At 54.4% G+C, this 22,521-nt stretch overlaps 2 protein-coding genes across 2 annotated transcripts; one reads left to right on the top strand and one right to left on the bottom strand.

Moving 5' to 3' along the window:
- Positions 1 to 4,190: 4,190 nt before the first annotated feature.
- Positions 4,191 to 6,434, bottom strand: SKT5 (the record flags this gene model as incomplete). The annotated part of the gene is made up of 2 exons (XM_036632837.1): positions 4,191 to 4,444; positions 4,505 to 6,434. The coding sequence occupies 2 exons, from the start codon at positions 6,432 to 6,434 to the stop codon at positions 4,191 to 4,193; spliced, it is 2,184 nt and encodes a 727-aa protein (XP_036501850.1).
- A 10,483-nt stretch (positions 6,435 to 16,917) lies between these two features.
- chs-4 (Chitin synthase 4) lies at positions 16,918 to 20,662 on the top strand (the record flags this gene model as incomplete). The annotated part of the gene is made up of 2 exons (XM_036632836.1): positions 16,918 to 20,176; positions 20,226 to 20,662. The coding sequence occupies 2 exons, from the start codon at positions 16,918 to 16,920 to the stop codon at positions 20,660 to 20,662; spliced, it is 3,696 nt and encodes a 1,231-aa protein (XP_036501851.1).
- Positions 20,663 to 22,521: the final 1,859 nt, after the last annotated feature.

Here is a 22,521-nt window from a genome sequence, read left to right as displayed (position 1 = left end):
AATGCGCTTCTTGTATCTGTTATGTACCCATGTTTCGAAATCTGTGTTAAAGCCGTCGTATTCAATATCAGGCGAAGAGTCTGACGTGGTCACAATGGTCTTCAAAGTCTGCCACAGCGTTCTCCACAGAGAGAGATCCGCTGGTAACAGATGGGCGAACTCCGAATCCTCTTCACCGCCTCCTTTGGCCAACTCACGTACACTTTCTTTCGGTCCCTTTTCCTCATCAATGGCGGCCATGGTCGTGTTAGTTAGGTCCCTCTTTAGTGAAGGCGCCCAAAGTCAGTCTGGTACAAGACAGACAATAAAGTGGCGTCCTGGATGCACACGTTTTAGTCGTGGTACTCAAGGGATAGCTTTTATACTTGAGGAATCTTGGTCACAACGACTGAGTGTTGCAGAAGAACAGCGCCAACTCAACTGCCCAATATTTGTAACTTCTACGATCACGAGGCTGACACTATAGCAAATCCCCTGTTGGCATGGCGTTTACCCTTTCTTATCTTGCAGATGCAAGACTCTCACCGCAATACTTACATCTGTTACGGGGGGATGGATGTATGCGAAGATCATGTCATACAGAGCGTGCATTTATGGCTTCGACACCATAGATGCTGAGAATTTCGAGACACTGATGATTTGGCATGCATATGTGAAGTAGGGCTTGTAAGACATACGCCTCTCAATAGCGTAGAACAGAGTTTCAAGAGACACCAGGCAAGCCATTTGGGCGAATGAGCGTTACCATATGGAGGAGAGAACATTATCTCTCACTGCCCTACGCATCTCCTAGGATGTCGTACAGAGCAGATCGCGAGCTGCACGGTCGCCTTTTAGGAACTTTTTGAGACTTTGTGAGATCCGATCCAATCGAATCTTGGGCCATCGATGCACTGATCAATACCAAGGCTGACACACATGACCGAGCTGAACAGAGCTCTTTCAGCAGGAAAAAACGGCGTCTGCAAAAGCAGGGGCAGTTGATAAGGCGTTGCTACGTTGATTGCAGAGAAAGATACGGCTGAGTGAATGTGTATGATTTAGGGCTTCCGACAACATGAGTCGATTCTTAAATGATTGGACAAGAGCGAATGATGGGAAACAAACTGTGAAACCCCATCTTGCATATGGCCCGGCACGACCACGCAAGCAGACGGTTCTAGCCAGCCTCTGCTGGCATTCTTTTCCCTCTGCTGCGGACATGAGTGATAGAGACGCACTTATGAACGGGACTGGAAGGTCGAGCCAGCTGCCGCTTAGACTGGTGGTCCTCGTGGAGAAAGTAGAAGTGAGAATCTAAAAATTGAATCCGAAGTTCCGTAACCAGGCATTTCCATGGTTAACATTGTGCGTGTCCATGCTATTCAGGAGGGCGCTGAGCAGACCCAACTCTACAAACTTGACATATTTCGTGGTCCATGGAGCTTTGAGAGTGCATATAAGTCGTGGGGTTATATACGTCAGGTAAAAAGGGAATGTCGTTGGGAAAGGCGGCGTCAAACTTCAAGGAGAGGGCACCGTTGTTGTTGCTCCACACAATCTACACGTTGACTCTACCAATGACGCTTCCGGAAACAAATCTTACGTTGATAGATTTCCTAGTAAGCCTTGTGAAGGTTCCAAGGTACCGAAGTCTCTCCGCCTCAGTGATACTCACGTCGCGAGTCTCAGAGCTTGAGGGGTCTTGACCTTAATTGTGGGCTCATCGGAAGTTTTATGTTTTCAGACATTCAGATGTTGTTGATAGGACTTCATGGATCTTGCTCTTGTCACTATAGGTTTCCCAAGCTAGCGAAATTCCTTTCGCTAATCGGGCGGGTAGTAGATGTATATCGATAGGGATGATCGATAACAACGACAACAATGACGACGACGACGATGATCATAATAGGAACAGAGAGAGGGATAGGAATAGCGACGAAAATAGTAAAAGTTAATTGAGATAAAATCAACTATTAGACCTAAGACAGGTAGTTGTCCGCCCGGTTAGCCAGAAGTATTCTCCCGGATAGCAAGATTCAACGAAAGAAGCATAAACGACATTCGAATTTCTTCAGTTGGACCCCTAAAGCACCCTGATCGTATGTGTGAGCATATGTTTGATCCTAACTTCCTAGAAATAGCCCTTAAGTCGGCGTCGTCCACTGGCACGCTTGCCCCGAAGGAATCGCAACCACTGCTGGCGGCTGTCGCTCCAAATCGGCTCTGAATGGTACAAGATGGTGTCGGCGTCGGAGGTGATCTGGCTCTCGGAGACTCTCGCGTGGGCTATCAAGAACTTCTTCGAGATATTCAAGGACGATTTCCGCGAGCCGAAGTTCGAACGATTCAGCCGCGGTCTGTGCTTGATGAATACACCCACGACTTTCAGCACCACGACGCGTTGGTGGAGATGTCGAGGGGCATCTATCGCGAACACGGCTGGCCTGATATAGAGCAGTATCGGAAGGCAGAGTGTATGGAGGCTGTTAGGAGAGCCGTCGAGAGGCGGTTTGAGGATTTGCAACTCGAGAAGGCCTGCTAGATGCTCCTGTACGTTGAGAATGTCTTGAAAGCAGATACAATCATCGAAGTCCTGTCATGTGCATGTACAGCTGGGGCTTAAGAGGACCCTCCATCGAGGGGAGATTTCCAACGTCCGTCAAATATGGCTGTAAGTGCATCTCAACTGCGTTCATCGCAAAACACAATTGGGCGTCAGAGTGTTCTGCTGGCACTAACTTGTGTGGCCTTGGATTGAACTATCTAGAGATAATAAGCATGTGATCAGACATCACACGACCTTCCTCGACATGCTCGACCTGTTCTTACGACCATCACATCACACCTTTTGACCCCAGATGGCTTCTCGCAAAACTCATCCCGGAAGCAAAAGAAGACGACGTTTACAAGGTTTAACTCACATCTCAAACACAAAAACGGCAGCAAAAGGAGACCGCCTATTTTTCCTATGCTAGAGCGACTACTTTTCCTATGGCTATACTCTAATCACTCCACCACCGTCGTCGTCGTCGGCGCTTCAATTGTTACCGTCCTTATAGTCGTCCTCGTCCTCATCGTCGCTGTCGCTACCATTGCTTTCGATAATAGTAATCAAGTACACAGGAAATATAGCCGCGCAGACACAGGAAAATCAGACGATCTCAGCAAAAGCCACAAGAACTCACTCACCTTGCCCCAAAAACCCACGACAACTTCATCTCCGAGACACGACTACTCCCTCACCCCTAAAACGCCGAAAACTCACACCCAGCAACTCAATATTCTCAGCCCCTAAATCCATAAAAGGCTCAGCCCGTCTCACCATCTCTCCGCCCCTCCAACGTCCCTCCCTGCTACCCACCCATCCACACACACAACCCAAAACATCGTCATCCGAACTCCCTCCCCATGTCCACCCAACACCAGACGCTGCCATATCCCAGTGCCCTGTGTATCGATGTTCCTCCCCCTTTCCAGAAAATTTCTGAACCCTGTGCCAATGCGCCTCCCGGCATCATCCTCTTTCCCCCGTTTCCCCTGAGTACATCCAGAAGCGAAAAAGAAGGAAACGAACAACGCCGGCGCCAAGCCAACGACAACATCATCATCGTCAGCAAACCACCGAAATGTCTGGATGAGAGAGACACGTGACAGTACGACGTCCGAACAAAAGTTTGCGTGTCCGTTGACCTCAATGGCGACCGGACGGACATCCTTTCTGTCAAAGGGGGTTGTCCATGGTTTGCATGTCCGGGACGAATCACGGACGTCCAAACAACTCCGGACGAAACACGCAACGGCCCGATGCAAGTTGTGAGACCGGACTAGCATCTCAGATGAGTATCGTCAGCAGCACGCCCCGAATTTCCGTCACAAATATACCACAATCGCAAAGTGGGAAGAAAAAAAAAAAGAGAGTCCTCCAAGACGCCTGTCCGAGACAGGGAATTATGGTATCTTGTATGTACAGGCTTCCTCTGAGCTCCTAGCCAGGCGTACACACCGATAAGTAGAAAATACGTGTCCCTCTCTTGAACGCCCTTTTTCGCTATGAGGCCGGCCAAATGGTGCCGCAAGACGTGTCTTGGCCATCAAAATCACCTGGGCCATCATGCCATGCAAATGCAATTCGTGAAAACCATGCCTTATCCAACGCCGGTATCGAATGATGCGGTTCAGTCGCCGCTCTGCTCTTCTTTTTGGGTCTCTCACATCACAATGCAGTCCTTGTCCTTCTCCTTGTCGTCTGCGTTCTTCTTAATCTTGCCATTTCGGGGCGGCGCGACCTCCATTGGTGTGCCACCGCTGACGGCGGCTTGAATGATAGCGAGACGCTGCTTCGCACGTTCATCGCCAGTGTCGGCGGCTTTGACGTACCAAACGTTGGCCTCCAGGATGTCTCTCCTACAGCCAATGCCCATCTCTGTAAAGTAGCCCACGGCGTACTGAGCCTTGACGTAACCTATCGGTCGCTTGTTAGCAACAATGTCGATGTGAGCATGTGCGTTACTGGGCCACTCACCAAGCTCTGCCGAACGACGCGCCCATTCGTATGCCTCCTCCTCGTCCTTCTCCAGAATCGGCTCGGCTCCAACCATATACCACGCACAAAGTCCCATCATGGCACCCGCATGGCCGCGTTCAGCAGCTCCCGTGTAGAAGTGAACGCTCAATGCCGGGTCCCGAGGACAGCTCAGCTTGCCGTGCTCGTATGCCTCGCCCATGCGAAAGTTGGCTTCCGGATGACCCAGCTCTGCTGCGGCGGTGAACAACTCGGCGGCGTAGGTTTCGTCGCGGAAAATGTCGTCACCGTAGCCAGTCTCGTAGAGGCAACCCAATTGATACGGAGCAGCACTGTATACTGAATCCGCTGCCTCCGCGGCCAACTTCATCCATTTGATACCCTCCTTGTAGCGCTTCTCTCCCAAATCGCCCGAAAGACAGGCCTTTCCAAGGCGAGACATGGCACCAGGATGCCGCTTCGATGCTGACATGCGCAAGTACTGAACAGCCTTAGCCGGGTCTTTGCGGCAACCCCATCCAAACTCGTAGCACAGCGCAGCGCGGTATGCAGACTCAGCGTGGCCGTGCTTGGCAGCCTGAACGAAGAGAGGGAAGGCCTGGTTATAGTCCTCCTTTCCTTTGCTAAAGAGACCGGAGGCATATCCATCTGCCACGTAGTATTGTGCGAAAGGATACCCGTTGCTAGCGAGCTTCGTCAATATTCCCTTTGCCTCTTTCAAGAGCTCGTGAGGCGAGTTCGGGCCATGCTGAGGGCTTGAATTGCCTTTGCGCGGGGCGGGCTCGCTCGCGTCAAGACCTTGTTCCTGAGCAGTGGAAATCAAGAAGACGGCAAAAGAGTATTGAATGGAGAAGTCATTCGTCTTCTTCACATTTTGACGATACATCTCCAGCGTCTTCTGGGTGCCCAGAAGCGATGCATTGTTACCCACAGCGCTCTGGAGTTGATTGTTGTTCAGATTGATGGGCGCGGGAGCTGGCTGCGGGTATGGCACGTTCAACAGCTCTGCGTATGAGACCGGTCTGTTTTCGGGCGACTTGCGGGTGCCAGACGGGGTTCTCATGTGGGATCCTCCGGGCATCAAATTGGGCGAACGTCCTCTAGGCGCATAGTCCGAAATCGCAGAGTAGGCAGACGAGGGCCGGGGCATCGAGGTTCTTCTCGTGAAGCCGGTGGGCGTCAAATGGCGGTTGACTGGTGTTCCGTCGGCGTTCAAGCTGGGGTTCGAGGACGAACGGCGAGCGTCCATCTCGTGAGGGACGCTAGCCACACGAGGAGGGTATTCCTGGTGGTGGTAGTACTGGAACATGGGAACCGACTGGTTGCCAGACATGTTGCCGTCCACAACTGAGCTCCCGGGAGAGTCATCCTCCTTGTAGTCGGACGACTCATTGTTGCCGGAGACTGAGCTTGCGCTCGTAGTCGCGGAAGATTCTGCCGAGGCCTGTTGTAGATTTGTGCTCGTGGTCGTGTCCGACTCTCGGCTTTGACGGTTACCGTCTGGTGACCGTGGTATGCTGTAGCTGTCGGAATCCCGGGTCCCCCTTTTCGCGCGGTAAATCTGATCATTGCCGGGTCGAGAACTCGCAGGACTCAGGTATTCGGGCTCGGCAGTGTAGGCAGTAGCATTTGTCGTCGTGGTCGCGAGCGGTGGTAGTTGTTTCCCATCACGACTGTGCATTTGACGTGCAGAAGACTGGTCGTAGGCGGAGGAGTGGTTTGGAGGGGGAGGGGCATTTTGTGGTCGGTAGTGGTCTGCGGCAGGAAACTCTGCTTGGTAAGGTTGCGCCATCTCGATGTTCGCATTGGATGGCTGAGCCCAGTTGTCGTCCTGAAAGTTTACCCGTACTGGAGAAACGGGAGCGTCACGAATTCGGGCGGACCCCTTACGGCCGGCGTCATCGCCTATGGCGAGGCGCTCGGGAGACATGTGCGTTCGTAGATGATGGTTCGGGCTTGCAGTCGGAGAAATGACAGGCGTTGATGCCGTCGCGGCCGCCATTGGTCAGTTCTGTTGGAAGTCGTTGGCTAGGAGCTGAAGAAAACAAGTGAAAGGAGGAATTAGTTCAAGTTGAATACTATTTAGACATGGAGTGAAGATTTGGGGGACGGGCTCTCTCGCGCATTGCTTGTGGTGCGTGGCATGCTTGACTTGTTATGTAAGTCGGAGACGGGGGGGAGCCTAGGAGACGAGGAGGAGGCAGCAGAGCGAGCGAGACGGGCGAGCAAGCAAGCAGCAAGACCGGAGAGGCAGCGAGCGAAGCAACAAGCCAGCCAGCCAGCCAGCAGTAAGGTAGGTACCTGAGCAGCAGCAGCAAGCAAGCAAGCAGCCCTGAGGTACCTTACTGCGTAAATGTACTGCTTGCACGCAAGTCCACCCGTTCTCACCCACTCAACCCACTCTACCCACCCACACCACGACTGGAACTGGCACCAGCGCTGGCTCGCACAGGGCGCCGGGGCTCATTCGTACAGACGGGCAACAGGCCAGGGCCCTGTTCGGGTTGGATGGCGAATGGTGCCTTGCTAGGGGGTGCGCCTGCTTCTGTAGCGCAGAGGACGCAGAAGGACCAGAGGGACACTTGCGCCCAAGGGGGCTAGCCGGGGCTTGCCTTGAAAGAGGGAGGGCTGATTGACAAACCAGCCCGACCACTGACAAGGCAAGTACGGACACAGCTGCAGTGCGTGTGTGGTGCCGACGGTGTAAGGTCGTTCAGGTTTGAAGGGGGGGGAGGGAACACGAAGGGAACGGGAATACGGTAGCTTACCAGAGACGAGGGAGGCGACACGTACAACGGGCACCCCAGGGATCCTGCAAGCCCAAAGTGACGTCGCGAGCCACAAAGCCGAGTGTGGTCTTTTTTTGTCTTTTTTTTTTCTTCGGTGGTGGTGAGGTCAGGCAGACGGCGGCGACGGGAAGAGGTGAATCAGTGTCGGGAGTCGGGACGCAGCAGGCGTAAAACAAGCGACAGCTGACCGCGCGAGTGCCGGGATCGAGTCAATATTATAGACGAAAATCAGATGGCGCAGAAGGCTTGAATAATGAATGAAGGTAGTTCAGATATCCGAAGTGAGTACCGGTCTGCACCAACTCGGACGGGGAAACTGCGCGACCTGACTTGAGTAAGAGTTGAGGGTGGTGGTGGGATGGTTCCAGGCCAGGTTCAGAGCGGCCGGGAGTGCCGGCAGGGACATGTACTTTGTCGAAGGCAGTCCGAGAGAGGAGGCTCTTGGGCGAAGCACGTCAGGAGGAAGGAAGAAAGGTGCAAGGCAGACAACCTGTTACTTAAAAATCCGAGGAAAGAAGAACTGAGCAGACGAGCCTAAGGCAAGGTACGGCACGCAGGAGCAAGTAATGTGTGGGTATGTGAGGTGAGCATTGACGTCGTGCCTTTCCCCGTGGGCCGAAGCAGAAGATGAGATGGAATAAGGGCAAAGGGAAGGAAGAGCAAAGGAAAAAGAAACTAAATGTCGTGGAAAGAAGTAAGGCTACGAACGTATGTACGTTATGCAGTCAGCAACAGCAAAGCCAGGGCGCGCCAAGCCGATGGAGCAAGTCTATTCATACATGTATGTACTTTGTTTGCATGGAGCTGAAGTTGAAGCTGGAGACAAAATGGGCAAGGAAGAGCCTTAGCTGACCAGGCCTGACGGGGGCTGAGGAGCAGCAGCAGCTGTCATACCGCAGTGTTGGGAGGAAGGAGCAGCCTGCCCGGGAGATGAATCCGTGGCTTCGGGCGCAATTACCTGGCACCAGGACAGAGGGCAGGCTGCTGCTTGTTGGGTCTCATCTCATCCCATCCTCATCCTACGGTTGCTGTGCCTGGTTTCTGGTGTAGGTGGTGTACACACAGCACAGAGCAGAGTGTGGTGTTTTGGTGCCTACCTAGGTACACAACACTCGCCGCACCTCATCTCCCCTCACCTCACCCCAAATCACCCACCTCAGGGTGTAATTGGGGTGGCGTTCAATCTTGGTAGCGCTGCAAAGCGGATTTCACTGGCGTCGACTGGCTGCGAGGGAGCGTCTCAGACGGTCTGGTCCCCGTCTTCACACGAGGCTCCGGCCCGGTCTAGTGCCTGAGGGCGAGTGCCTCCAGTGTCAATGTCCAATGAGACTTGGCCCTTTGTGCACTCGCCTCTAGCAGCGAAAGTGTGCTCCGTCATGTCATGCCTCGAGGTGGTGGCCATCGTAACGGCGAAGGAGCCAGAGGAGGTTGGTGATGGGCGATCAGGTATCCGTACCTTACCCAGGTGAGGAACGGACTTGGCCGCTTTCCTATTCCATTTGTCGTACCTTATTCGTACCTTGCCTCCTCCAGCAGGCCCCTCCAACCCAGCGATGCAACCTGCAACCTGCAACCTGCAACCTGCGAGCTGCGAGCTGCCCCGTGTCCTACATGCAGTGCATCCACCGCCTGCTGCATACGCATATGGAATGGGATATGGAAAAGAGAAGCATGTCGAACTGAGGTCCATGCCCTTGCCTCCACGCACACTCGCCCGGCCTTTAGCCAGGACCCCGCCGCCGCCGCCGCCGCCAGCACTTCCAGGTTACCACTTACACGGCGGCGACGGGAAAACAAGACCTCATTTCTGCATCTGCCATGACCTCTTGTCGGCCGTGTCAGCACACCAATGTCGCCAGAGCCTGAACGACACTATCGTCTGTACACAGACCCGAACGGAACTCCTGGCAACCCCGACATCGCCTCCGGCTCCAGGAACGTGGACGCGGGCGTTGGCGGTCAAGCTGGAGTCTGCCTATGTCAAACCCTCACTGCAACGCAACGCAACGCAACCCCGCGACGCTGTCATGTCACCTTCGGGTCACCGCCTCTCCGGCAGCGCCAAACTGCAGACTGCCTGACCTGCTTACAGATTTGCAGCACAGGACCAGGTGAGAATCAGACAAGTACCTACCTTACGTCAACTTCGTTCGTCAAAGGGGCGGAAAAACACTTCTGGATCTGATCTCAAAAACCAAGTGCCCGCAACTAACACGGCCAAACCTGGCAAGCCTCCCGTCGCCTGCAAAGAGATTGACGGCCTCGGCCCCAAGGCTCTCAGGACCCTCCAAGTTGCAACAAGCAATTTTGGGATCCATTACATGGCATCCCTTTTTTCCTACTCGCCAATCCTCTCAGCCTCCTCACGTCGTCTCCTCCGCCTTTTTGGAGACAACGCGCGTTGAGATGCTAATGAAGCAATAATATTGCCGTTTCACCTTGAGCGGAGGGGGTGCCCAGCCCTCGGCCTTCCATTCGCCTCATTCTTGTCTGCCCTTCCTCACCATCGCCCAGCCCCGAATTCGCACCGCCCTTTTTCTGGCCATCCTCTGGGATGCACAACGGCGAAAGCACGCAAACCCGGCCTGGCAAAGATCACTGATGTCTCCGAGATCCCTGTCATCACCTACCTGGCTGGACTCCGGGTCCTAATCCCGCTACCCTTCCCCGCCAAGGCCCTGTACGAAAGAGAGAGAAAAAAAAGAGGGACTTAAGGGTAGCCCTCCACCACCGACTGGCCTGCCGAAAGACGGATCCGACGTGGAGAAGGGCTGTGAGGTTCGAACCCACTGTCAGCAACTCATGCTAGCACCAACGCTACGCATGCTTCTGCAAGATCGCGGTGGCCCTGAGTTGGAATACGACCGAACTCTTTGCGCATCCCGCACTTCTCTTTGTGGTGAAGGAGTTTTTGCGCGATTCGTTTGCCTCACCGCATGAATTGATTTGGCACACTTGAGGAGGTTCGCTTAAGCCTTTTTATGTTATCCTCGATATACCTCAGGGGCATTAACACGAGTACGTCTGGTAACGTCTCATTGGAAGCCGGCAGCATGATATTTCCAATTTTGGGCGTCCCCAGCTTCACCGTCTCCGCCGTTCCATGAATATTCAAGTGGGTTCTAGTTCGACTCCAGCGGTACTCCAGCGTGGGTCATGGAATGGACGAATTGGCGAGGGGTCGGGGGGTTGGATTGGAGGCCGCGGTGGACGACCCTGCAGCCGCTATTGAAAGAGGAACCGAGAAGAGAGAGACTGAGAGAGGGGAAAAAACCTACGAAGTACATGCCCGTCAAGCACGCAAGTGGCCGGCTCAGTAAAACCGAGAAGCCAGCGCGGCCTGTTGGAACTTGAAAGCGCCGCCGGTTCCGCCGTCGCCGGGCAAGCCTCATCCGAATCATTCGTCGCTGCTCGTCCCGATCACTTCTTATGGGCTTGGGCGGAGCAGAAGAACAGGAAGGCGACGAAGAAGCAGCGGAAGAAGGCGGCAGCGCGGGATTTCACGAGGAAAAGCGGGTGGTGCGGATTTTGCTCGTCATGTGAGGCATCATCCCATACGATTCTGTCGCTATTGCGAAGTCGTAATGTATGCATGCATGGATGGGTATTGACTGGCCGGCCGTGCCCCTCGTACAGGCCACTTTCGATCAACACCATCAATCCACTATTGTGCATTGCCAAGTCGACCGAGCCTAGCGCTCCCCACGCCTGCCTATGAATACAGAGCCCCTATTCTACGAATACGTACGGCTGACCTCTTACCCAGGCCTCAAATCGAGCACCTTTGTGCCCGGTCAGAGTGCTGTGCAGGCCGGACCCGAGCACAAAGACTGGGGGTTGCTTGCTTGCTTGCGCTTGATGGAAATCCATTCCACTACGGTCCGGCTCCGAGAATTTGCAGATTCTCTGACATTGCGCCGCACGTCAGTCAGACCGGTGGTTTGGTCAGGAGTCGGCGGCGACGGCGCATTGCTGAGCATTCATCCAGCTCCAGCTTTCGTTGCGCGGCTGCCCTCTGGGCTTCGGAGCCTTTCCACAGTCCCCCAGCCCCATCCGTGGGTCCAACGTTAAATGGCGTCGGCCACGGCGGTCATCGCGGATCTACAGCCACCAGCGTGCGACTGCAACATCACGGCTTCGGTGCACCCAATCACTGTCCGCTGTCGTGTTCCCCGCAAAACCAGGCTGCGGCACGTTGTGCTTGGAAATTTAAGGACCCCAGAACCTTGGAACCGGCTCCTGTCGACAGGCTCTTTCGATTGGCGAAAACTCTCAAGACTGCTGTTTGCAGCAGTTGCGAATGTCAGCTATTGCCGTGGCGCCTCGCAGTCGAAATGATGATGCGAAGGCTTCTTGCAGAACGACCACCACAATTCCCCTTAAAAACAGCTTGGGAGCCTTGCGACCAGCCCAATGTGTGACTGGTTCGACGGTGGTTCAACGGGGCACTCGGGTGAAGATCGAAGGAATGAATAGCGGGTTCGCTGAAAATCCGCGAAACAAGCTGTGGAGGAGGATCTTCTTTCTCACCTGGTGCGAATTCCGTCAGCAAGATATCCATCCTTGGCATATATCCCTTTGCCAATCGACGACGCAAAAGGATGGTCTCTGACATTCTGGCAACCTCCATCTGGCCGTCTCGTATTGTCTAATGATGCAGGGCATTGTTTATGGCCATTCCTTCGTACCACGCTGGCGCCCAGGCGCTTACAACTCCAATCGTTCACTGACGAACTGCCCATGGCACCAACCAATATGGCTAGTCCATCCGTGCTGATGATACATGTGTCAGCCTTGCGCAAATATCGAAGTGACGATTAACCGCCCACATGGGCCAACCACACAGTCCCTCTCATTCTGACATGGCAGCTTGAACAAGCACGGGACACATCGCATCGCTCCCTCCACGATGCGCAGGAAACTGCCCCTGACGAGGACGACTCTGGAGACTCTATCGTGGCTCCTTATCTAAGATGCCGGCTTTGCCGTGTAGATCAAGGATGCCGCGCATGCCATCAACTGGAGTCAACGATCCGTCACATGCACTTGTAGCATATGGCATTCGGACCCTGTTTCCCAGGCCACTCGCAATGTGGGAAAATACCATTTCAAGAAGCGAGGGGATCTCGACCCAGACATCACCGTATACTCTGGGTGGTTCCTGTCGAGCAAAGAAGCGGAACTCACCCGCTGCTCGTGTAACCACCTCGTTGGACTTCGCATCTTGACAATTGAAGCAATGTGGGACCAACGGGGGGCGCAGTTGATGTCAACAAGTTGTCTCGGTCTAAACGTCACCTACTCATGTTTACGGCAATCACAGCGTCCAAACAAGTTACTGGAAACATTCCAGCCGACGGACCACACAGACTCCACATATTTCGTCTGATACGGCACGTTGGCCAAAGGTTCGCATGTTTTGGGATGAGACAAGTTCGGGGCGGTCAGGAATGTCGGTCTGTCTGGTCAAACTCCGAGGTTTTGTGCTCATCGAAATCAAAATACACGTCAGACCAGACGAGAGCCTCCGGGGGTTTCAAAACTCATAAATCTGGAGTCGAATATTTTACAAAAACATGTGTAGGTAATGTTGTGATGCGGCGACCCGCCCAATTTGGAAGAGGCTGGCAAGTTTCAGACCCCAAGATTTGGCGATGGCCGCTTGTCGCTTCCGAGAGTTTCTTCTCCCCTTGACAGAATCTTGGGATCTGGAACCTGGCACGTTGTGGGACAGACACTAAACACACGCAGGAGACATGAGAACGTGCGGCTAGCCGTGGTGGATTACACACGATAGCCCGGCAGAACTTCAAGTGGACGCTCTACGGATACTAAGGGAGGCTGAGAAGGGTACCATGTACTAGGCTGGGTGATTTCGTTCCAGGCGGAGGCGGCAAGGGGACTTCAGTATTCGTAGGCCGAAGCAGCCGAGACTGTTGGCCAAGGCGCAAAAGCTTACTGGTATTGTCGACCGGGTTTGTCTACTTTGACAGCAACGATGACAGCTGCAGCGGAGATGGATGCTGGCGTGGGTGGTGCGAGCATTCTTCCGTGGGACGGGGACACCCCCACGAAGCGTGTTTGTTTCGTTTCTGCTGGAGGCTGCTGGGAAAGGGTCCTCTAATCCTATCGAAAGCGGCATGGACAACCGATTCGTGAGAATAGTTGCCGGAGGTGGTGGAACATTCCTCGGTGGGTTCCAAGAGCATCATGGCGATCTTGGCCATCTCCTCATATCTGATGCAAACCCAGGAGTCAAGGTTCGAGATTCGAAATTGCGTCCAAGTTGACCAAGGCACTATTATCGGGCGCCGCCAAGAGGCACGGAAGGCTTTGTGATCAGAGAACGGAGACTGGCCAGGCTTTTTTTGCCGGTATCATTCATTCTAACATATCCAGGCCAGGGAATGTCGATGTTTTGGACTCGGGAATAGTCAATAACGCCAAGGCACAGGAACGATCACTGATAATCAGATTCTGAGGGCGCAAAGTCATGACATGTTCCAGCCAAGGACGTCTACTGGCTGGGCGGGCTGACTAAGGACTAGGAGGTGGAAATCAAAGTGCTTTCTTCTGTGGTCGTTTCCTCCGCAACTCGGCCCCATCCCTCTCGCCTGACCCCAGATTCAGTCGGGCGCCTTGAGCAAGTCAGCACAGGCACAGAATACCCGTTGGAGAAATCTGGCTGAGGTATTCACAAAATAAAAAGCTCAGACGCAGGTGCAGGTGCAGGCGTTAGCTGGCTCAGTCCAGAAACAAGGACCCAAGTGCAGCAGCAGGGTCAGCAGAAGAGGCAAACTCTCTTTTTCCTGTATTCTCAGCTGGAGGACATTTTTGGAGGCTTTGGGGGCGGCTGGTCGGCTGGGCAACAGGGGTTTGAGCTTTTGAAAATAGCAACCCTGGTCCTGCATGCTGATCTGGTTTCCTTGGCCTAGCTTAGGAGACAAGCGCGTATTATCCCGGTATCCGTGCCGACTTTTGGACTGCGGGTGGATTTATGCTCACATGGGGACAATACGGGACAGTGCCCGCCTTTGGAGTCCTTGTCGCCCGCTCGCTGCTCCATGCCGGGCAACAGAGTGTCATGGACACGACGGGGGCGAGCGATGCGATCGATGACAGGCTCATTGCGATGGCCGGTGTCTGTCGTTCGAGTTTCGGCACTCGAAATAACGGGCATGAAACGGGCGAAACGGATGGTTGAGTTGGGTCATTCGCGTGCCAGAAAGCTGCGCTCTCCTCTCGACGTTTTGCCCACGACAACGGCGGACGCCGGGCTACTCGGTCGGTACATTGCCTGCATTTGCCGGGCGCGTGGAGTTTTGCACCCAATTCTCCCCCTGTCCCCGAGCTGAACGGGGTACTGCTCAGGTCGTGCCCACCTTGCCTGGCAATCCAGTTCGATTTTAACCTTAGCCTGCTCTGGGTTAGACGAGAAATTCGACCTCTGTCGCATCATTCTCACTAATGTGAAGATCGTGGAGGAAGCAGTGTCCGAGCTGCCAGCGCGGTTCTGCGAGGACAAAGTCAAGTTCAGCCTGGCGAGACGAGAGGCAACGGCTGCGTGTTCAAACTCTTGAGGGTGGAAAGGATGGCACCGTAGCGACGAGGGCGAGGCATCGGCAGCGAGGTAGCAATGCGAGCCAATGTCGAGGCCAATAATACGAGATGGATTGAGGCGAGGGTGCCGCGCCGTGGCGGTTTGGCATGGGAATGATACGGTGCGGCGCTCAAGACGGTACCCAAAGCGTCGCCCTCGTCGTCACCTTGGACGAGGTACCTCTCACGCCAGCCATCATCATCGGGGCAGAGGCACTAAGACGGCTCCCACGCAGGTCACTTCCCCTTTCCTCTCTCCGTTTGCTCTGTCCCTTGGAGCGTGTGGTGCGGTGCTTGACCAGAGCTGGAAAGGGCTGTCCCAAAGCAATTCTGCGAGATCCGCTCCCCATTTTCGTCGCTCATCCCTTCCTTCAGGGTGCCTCAACTGCAGCCGTGCGAAAGTGCAAGCCGTCTTGCCATCTCTCTCCCTCCCGACCCTTCCTCTCGTTCCTTCTTTGCACATCGCATTTCGAATCGTCCTCTTGGCTTTTCGAGGCTGCTCACTCTCGTTTCACCTGTCAGACCAACATCTCAGTCATCAAGAACAGGCTGAGAGACTTGACTTGTTCTCTGTACCCTGATCCCGACCCGCAGCGACGAGCAACCAACGTCCAACGAAGCGAATCGCCCGACGAACAACGACGAACAATCTCACCAACATTCGTTCCCCGGAAAAGGACCATCGAGGCAGTGCGCACGATCGCGTCAGCTTTTCTTGCTCGGTCGTCGCCTCCCCGCCAATCCATCGCTCGCTCGTTCGTGAGGTGCATCTACCGCCGCCGCCCATCAACCCCAAACTCCGGCTGGGCCACCAGAGCGCCCAACATTAATAACTCTATCCGACTATCGAAACAGCCGAGCGGCTCCTGGGCTGCCGACCACCATTGCTGTCGGTGTTGCTGTTGCTCTTGTTCTAATTCTGCTGTTTGGGTGTGCTTCCGAAAGGATACCTTTTGTCTGCATTTGCGCCGCTGCGAAACGGTTTCCCGCCCACGCTCCATCCCATCATCTTCAATCCCATAATCCTCCTGCACCGTTGTGCGTCGTCTCATTCACATCGCATCCTATTTCGTCGCTACTCTTGACACGACTCAGACCCGGCGCCCCCTGGTCCCAAGTTGTGCAAGGAGCCAAATTTCAGAGAAGGCGCATCGGCCGTGCGTTTGCTTAAGTACGCAGACGGATCGAAAAAGAAGAGTGTTGCTGAGGGCTGCAGGGAAGTAAGAAGAAAGGAAGGAAAGGCAAAAAAAGGCAGCACCCGCTTGGGTCGAGAGTTCATCGCTTGGTAGGCTGCGCCGTGCGGTCTGGTCTGGTCTGGTCTTCCATCGCCCGATGTTGTGAAGGCTCCACCGGGATTGCCCACGTTCACCAGCTACACCTCACCACGCCCTCTTATTCTCTTGCAAGAGTCGCAGCTTCACTACTGCCCGACACACCGAACAGGGAGCAAGCAGGTTGTGGCTTCTGCTTGCTTGGAGAAGAAGGTCATTTGCTGGCACCTTCCCTGCTTGCCTTGCTGTTGGCCCCCCGATTTGCTGGCGCAGAAACGCAGGAAAGCCGGGTCGAAAAAAGGGACGCTTCCCCATTGATTCGCGGTCTCCCAAGGAACAACCCCCCGCCAATAGCAGGGGTGCGAGGCCTGGACAATCCACAAATCCTGCTGGACGTTGCTTTCCTTCCAATAACAACTCCTGTGAGTATGACCTCCTTCGAGCCCAGCGATCGACCCGCATCTGCATCGCAACAGTCTGTTGTCTTTTCGCTGCTGTTGTCCGTCTCTTGACATTTGCTACCCAATTGTCAATTTTTTTCACCTTGCATTTTTGCGCATTGCACCACAATACCCCCCTCCACCATCGAGAATAATCGAGTCGATCTGTCGCTCGTCGTTACGCGCGACAGAACCTCTCTTGTCTTTCGAAAGGGTGAAGTCCTCCCTCTGCTGCATCTGACGATCTCACGTTGCTCGACGCAAATCTTGACCGCCATGAGACCTAAAGCTAACGTCGCTCTCTCTGCAGGACCATGTCACTCCCTGAAAGACCTGGGCCAAGCCCTCCTTTCGAGAATAGTAGATCCTACCGGAATTCACCGTCACGGCGCAACCGCCCTGGCGATGTCGAGACCGGTGGCTACTATCCCGTAGGAGGGCGACCTTCCCATCAAAGAGGACTTTCTGCGGGTGGGCATTCAGCGACGTCCTTCCCCGAGACGATCTCAACTCCTAATGTCAACACAGAAAGCCAGCCCTTGTCGCCTACCTTTGAAGGATCAGCCGCAGGACCGTCCTCCCCCGAACCGTTCCAGCGAAAGAGAAGCTTGATCCGACCCGAGAGACACAGAATCGACAAGGACCATCCGAACTACTACTACAGGAAACATGCCGCCAACATGAACGTGTTGCCGTCCGCGACCGGAAACGACCCGATTACCGAGGACATGGAAGGGACAACTGACGTTTCAGGGCGCTCGCAGACGAACGATAACTACTCCGATGCCTCGCCGCCGAGAGGGCAAAACAGCAGGCAGGCCAGCTTGGAGGAGAAGAAGGGAGGCCCGACTCGGACGAAGGAGAAGCGCTTGAGCCGGCACAAGTCTGGCAAGCTCACTAAGGAAGGGAAGAAGCGCAAGCACCCGGCCGAGCAGCTTAGCCCGCCGAGTTTCTGGAACGTGTACTGCGCCATCATCACTTTCTGGTGCCCAAACTTCATGTTGAAGTGTTGCGGCATGCCTTCCAAGAACCAGCAGCGCGCCTGGAGAGAGAAGGTCGGCCTGATCAGTTTGATCTTGCTCATCATGGGATTCGTCGGTTTCTTGACCTTTGGCTTTAACCAAGCTGTTTGTGGAACTCCTCCGCCGCGCCTGCGCGTCAACGAGGTGTCTGAGGGATACATGATTTTCCACGGAACCGCCTACGACCTGTCGGGCTCCCGTCATCCTCCCGCCGACGGCGTGCCCATGGTCAACAGAACTCACGGCGCCAACGTCCTGTACGACCTGCCTACCAAGTATACGGGAATGGACGGCAGTTTCTTCTTCCAGAACGTCAACGGCCGCTGCAAGAACCTCATCACTCTTGCTGACAACTCTGATGTCCCCACAAACAGCGCCGGCGATTTGGCGTGGTATTTCCCCTGCACGGCTTTCAACCAGGACGGATCGTCCAAGCCAAACCTGACGATCCCTTACTACCTCGGATGGGCTTGCCACACCACTCAGAAGGCTCGCGACACCTTTTACCTTGACTTGAGCGGGTCTGCTGACGTCTACTTCACTTGGAACGACATCAAGAACAGCTCTCGCAACCTGATTGTCTACTCTGGCAACGTTCTCGACCTGGACATGCTCAACTGGTTCAACAGTTCTCAGGTCAAGGTGCCTTCGCGTTTCGACGAGCTCAAGGACAAGACCTCAGCTGTCAATCAGGCCATCCGCGGACGCGATGTCACCAGAGCTTTCCAGTCTTCGACCGACAAGCAGATTGCTGAGTGTTTCGAGGAGATCATCAAGGTCGGCTCGGTCGACACTGAGACTGTCGGTTGCATTGCGTCCAAGGTCGTCCTCTACTGTTCGCTTGTCCTCATTCTGGCAGTCGTCTTGACGAGGTTCTTCCTCGCCATCTTCTTCCAGTGGTTCATCAGCCGAACGTACGCTGCGGCCAAAACCTCTCAGACCGGCGACAAGCGCAAGCGTAACCGTCAGATCGAAGATTGGTCCGAGGATATCTACCGGGCGCCCCCCAGACTGCCTGGCGATGTTGGAAGTAGTGTTAACGGCTCTTCTGACCGCACTAGCAAGCGTGGCAGCTCATTCCTTCCCACTACTTCCCGGTTCTCTGCCGTTTATGGAGCGGGTGCAGTCCCGGCTGGCGGAAAGCGTGCGCCGTTGACCATGGCCAGCTCCGGAGCGGGCGGCAATATGCTGCATCCAGGCAACACTATGTACCGCCAGGGCAATGACAGCCGTACCAGTTTCCTTCGCTCAGATCCTTACACCTCTACTGCAAGCCCGACTGATGGCCCCGGGCCCGCGGGCTTCATCCACGAGGCCGTTGTCCCTCAGCCTCCCGCTGACTGGATGCCCTTTGGATTCCCTCTGGCTCATACGATGTGCTTGGTTACGGCCTATTCTGAGGGTCTGCTTGGTCTCCGCACAACCCTGGACTCCATCGCAATGACCGACTATCCCAACAGCCACAAGGTCATTGTCATTATTTGCGACGGTATTATCAAGGGCAAGGGTGAAACGAAGTCCACTCCTGACTACTGCTTGGACATGATGAAGGACCACACGATCCTCCCTGATGAGGTTGAGCCCTTCTCATACGTGGCGGTAGCCAGCGGTTCGAAGCGACACAACATGGCCAAGGTCTACTCGGGTTTCTACGACTACGGCACCAAGTCTGCCATCCCTCTCGAGAAGCAGCAGAGAGTTCCTGTCCTCCTCGTTGTCAAGTGCGGTACCCCTGATGAGGCTTCCAAGTCCAAGCCCGGCAACCGTGGCAAGCGTGACAGTCAGATCATTCTCATGTCTTTCCTCCAAAAGGTCATGTTTGACGAGCGTATGACCGAGCTTGAGTACGAAATGTTCAACGGTCTCTGGAAGGTCACGGGTATCTCCCCCGACTTCTATGAGATAGTACTCATGGTCGACGCCGATACCAAGGTCTTCCCCGACAGTCTGACTCACATGGTATCTGCCATGGTCAAGGATCCCGAGATCATGGGTCTTTGCGGAGAAACGAAGATCGCCAACAAGCGCGACTCCTGGGTCACTGCCATTCAGGTCTTTGAGTACTTCATCTCCCATCACTTGGCCAAGTCTTTCGAGTCTGTCTTTGGTGGTGTCACCTGTTTGCCCGGTTGTTTCTGCATGTACCGCATCAAGGCACCCAAGGGAGCTCAGGACTACTGGGTTCCTATCTTGGCCAACCCTGACATTGTTGAGCACTACTCCGAGAACGTCGTCGACACCTTGCATAAGAAGAACCTCCTGTTGCTCGGTGAGGATCGATACCTTACGACGCTGATGCTCAGGACCTTCCCCAAGCGAAAGCAGGTCTTTGTGCCTCAGGCTGTCTGCAAAACCACGGTTCCTGATGAGTTTGGCGTCCTGCTTTCTCAACGTCGTCGCTGGATTAACTCGACTATCCACAACTTGATGGAGCTGGTCTTGGTCCGTGATCTTTGCGGTACCTTCTGCTTCAGTATGCAGTTTGTCGTCTTTATCGAACTGATGGGAACGCTCGTGTTGCCTGCTGCTATCGCCTTCACCTTCTACGTCGGTAAGTAACTCTCGTCCAGCTTTGTTTAGTACACAGCTAACACTCTCAGTCATCATCTCCATTGTCAACCAACCGCCACAAATCATCCCCCTTGTCCTGCTTGCACTCATTCTTGGTCTGCCAGCCGTTCTGATCGTTATCACCGCTCACTCCTGGTCGTACGTCTTGTGGATGCTTATTTACCTGCTCTCTCTGCCTGTTTGGAACTTTATCCTGCCCACGTACGCCTTCTGGAAGTTTGACGACTTCTCTTGGGGTGATACCAGAAAGACGGCGGGCGAGAAGACGAAGAAGGCCGGTCTCGAGTACGAGGGAGAATTCGATAGCAGCAAGATCACCATGAAGAGATGGGCCGAGTTCGAGCGCGAGCGTCGGACACGCAGCAACTACTGGGGATCCAAGGAGAACGTCGTCGGAGGCGGCAACACCTGGTCGATGCCTCCCGGCCACCAGTACAATGACGAGTACTACCACTCTGACGCATAAAAGCAAAATCTCACACACACGGCGGGCGTTTTTGTTTTTGAGCAGCATGATGGGTACCACGGGTTTTATACGAGAGGCGCGATTACGGCCTTGTGTTTTTATTCTTTCTCTTTTCTGATGACAAAAAGGAGGGACCACGAAGTATAGTCAGTCGTAAGAGGCTCGGCATTTGTAATAATGGGGGACGGCCGAGAGGGTAGAGAATCCGCATTGTATTTTGCACTGGAAACGTTGACATTGTTCTTGCTTTCTGCGTATTGTTTCCTCTCTAGAGGCTGGTGCTTTGAAAAAGAGCTGTTTGCACTCTTGTCTTTGCGAAGGTGGCGGCATTGGGTTGTCTGATCTTGTACATATCATGGACGCATCAACAAGTGTCGGTAGTCGTAGTAGTAACCGACCCTTTTTCAAACTGTTGCTGAACTGTGTCGTGTAACTCGCCCCCTTGGGACGTGACTTGAAGTTACCCAGCATGGAAGTGTCTAGACGTGCCGCGTCGCCCCTGATACGCGGCGTACCGTCAGGCTGACTCCCCCTCCTGGTCTTTCCGGCCGAGAAGCGCGAGCCGTGTCTGAGACGAAATGGCACACGCACACACATGCACACATACGTTTTGTGTCTGGAGTATCAGCATACTCTTGCGTGTCGGTCATCATACAGCTAGCTAGTTGGAAGGGGGATTTGGGGGGACTTTGTCACGTTCAATATGGGAATAAGAAATAGGAGAGAGCGGCGTTGGTGGTGGCGGCTCTGTGTAACCACATTCCTTCCCCTCCTCCGTATGAGTCTGTAGAGTAGAGTAGGTTCGTTGTGGTGAAGGATGGGTGGCCTCTTCCTTTTGCCTTGCCAATGCGCAGCCTCAGCCGTGTCCGCCGACTTCTTCTTCTCTCCCTCTCGCTCTCGCTCTCTGTTGCAGTCATAGCTTGGCCTGGTCTCGTTACCCCATACTGTACCTCGGTTTTCCTGTTGTGGAGGGTGTAGTCACAGAGTTACATGAGGTGGCATTCGCTTTCTTTTCTCATTCTCAAAGTAGTTTTTCGCGTGCCGTCCCGCGGCTCTCTTCAGACTACGGGTTCTCTTGATACTACGACGGTGTGGTTCCGATGAAACTCGGACGGGCTTCTTTTCTTCCTTGCTTCATAGTTGAAGTTTTCGAGAAGAAGGGGGGAGGGGGGACGCAACGCCGGACGGCCACGGGCAACGGATCTTATTATTGGAGATCCCGGCGGGCCGGTGAGATTGTGGAGCCCCCTTTGGTTTTGGAGGGGACGCGAAGCGACCTTTTGCCTACTTGGGTAGTTGGTATGGTCCTCCTTCTGGGTGCCCGGCAGGCAAAAGCGGGCGGGCAGGTAACGGCGAGGAGAAAGAAACGGGATGCTAGGCTGACGGGGAGTAAAATGCGCACAGCACAGACATTGGAGATGCGACCAGGAGGCGGCAGAGACGAGAGAGAGAAGGCGAGGAGGAGTGGGGGATGTGAGGGGGAGAGAGGGAGGAGGGCATTGCATGGTATGGCTGCAGGTAGCCGAGACATGATGATTTGGTTTTGTTGTTATTTGGTTTGTCCTTGCCTCTGCGGGTGGGCTCCTGCTGGATAGTGTGTCTTCGGATTCGTACCGTTCCCGCAGCTCGCATGCTTTCTCGGGCAGGCAGGACATAGTTTGTTTTCTTTCTTTCTTACTTTCTTGACGTCTCCTGCGTCCCTCCTCCGGCGTGCAAGCGAGAGAGGCATGTTGGCCGCACGGCCTTCGCGCCCGGTGGGGGTCACCAGGGTGTCTTTTAGTCTCACAGCGGGAACTGCGCGCAAGGAATAGGGCCTTGGTTACGGGAGTCTCTTTGCTTTTTCAGCAAAATTTTGACCG

This window comes from Colletotrichum siamense (genome assembly GCF_013390195.1).
Source record: "Colletotrichum siamense strain Cg363 chromosome Unknown KSG_Cg363_contig01, whole genome shotgun sequence".
Classification (NCBI taxonomy): Eukaryota; Fungi; Ascomycota; class Sordariomycetes; order Glomerellales; family Glomerellaceae; genus Colletotrichum; species Colletotrichum siamense.
This window is presented reverse-complemented; position numbering and strand designations above follow the sequence as displayed.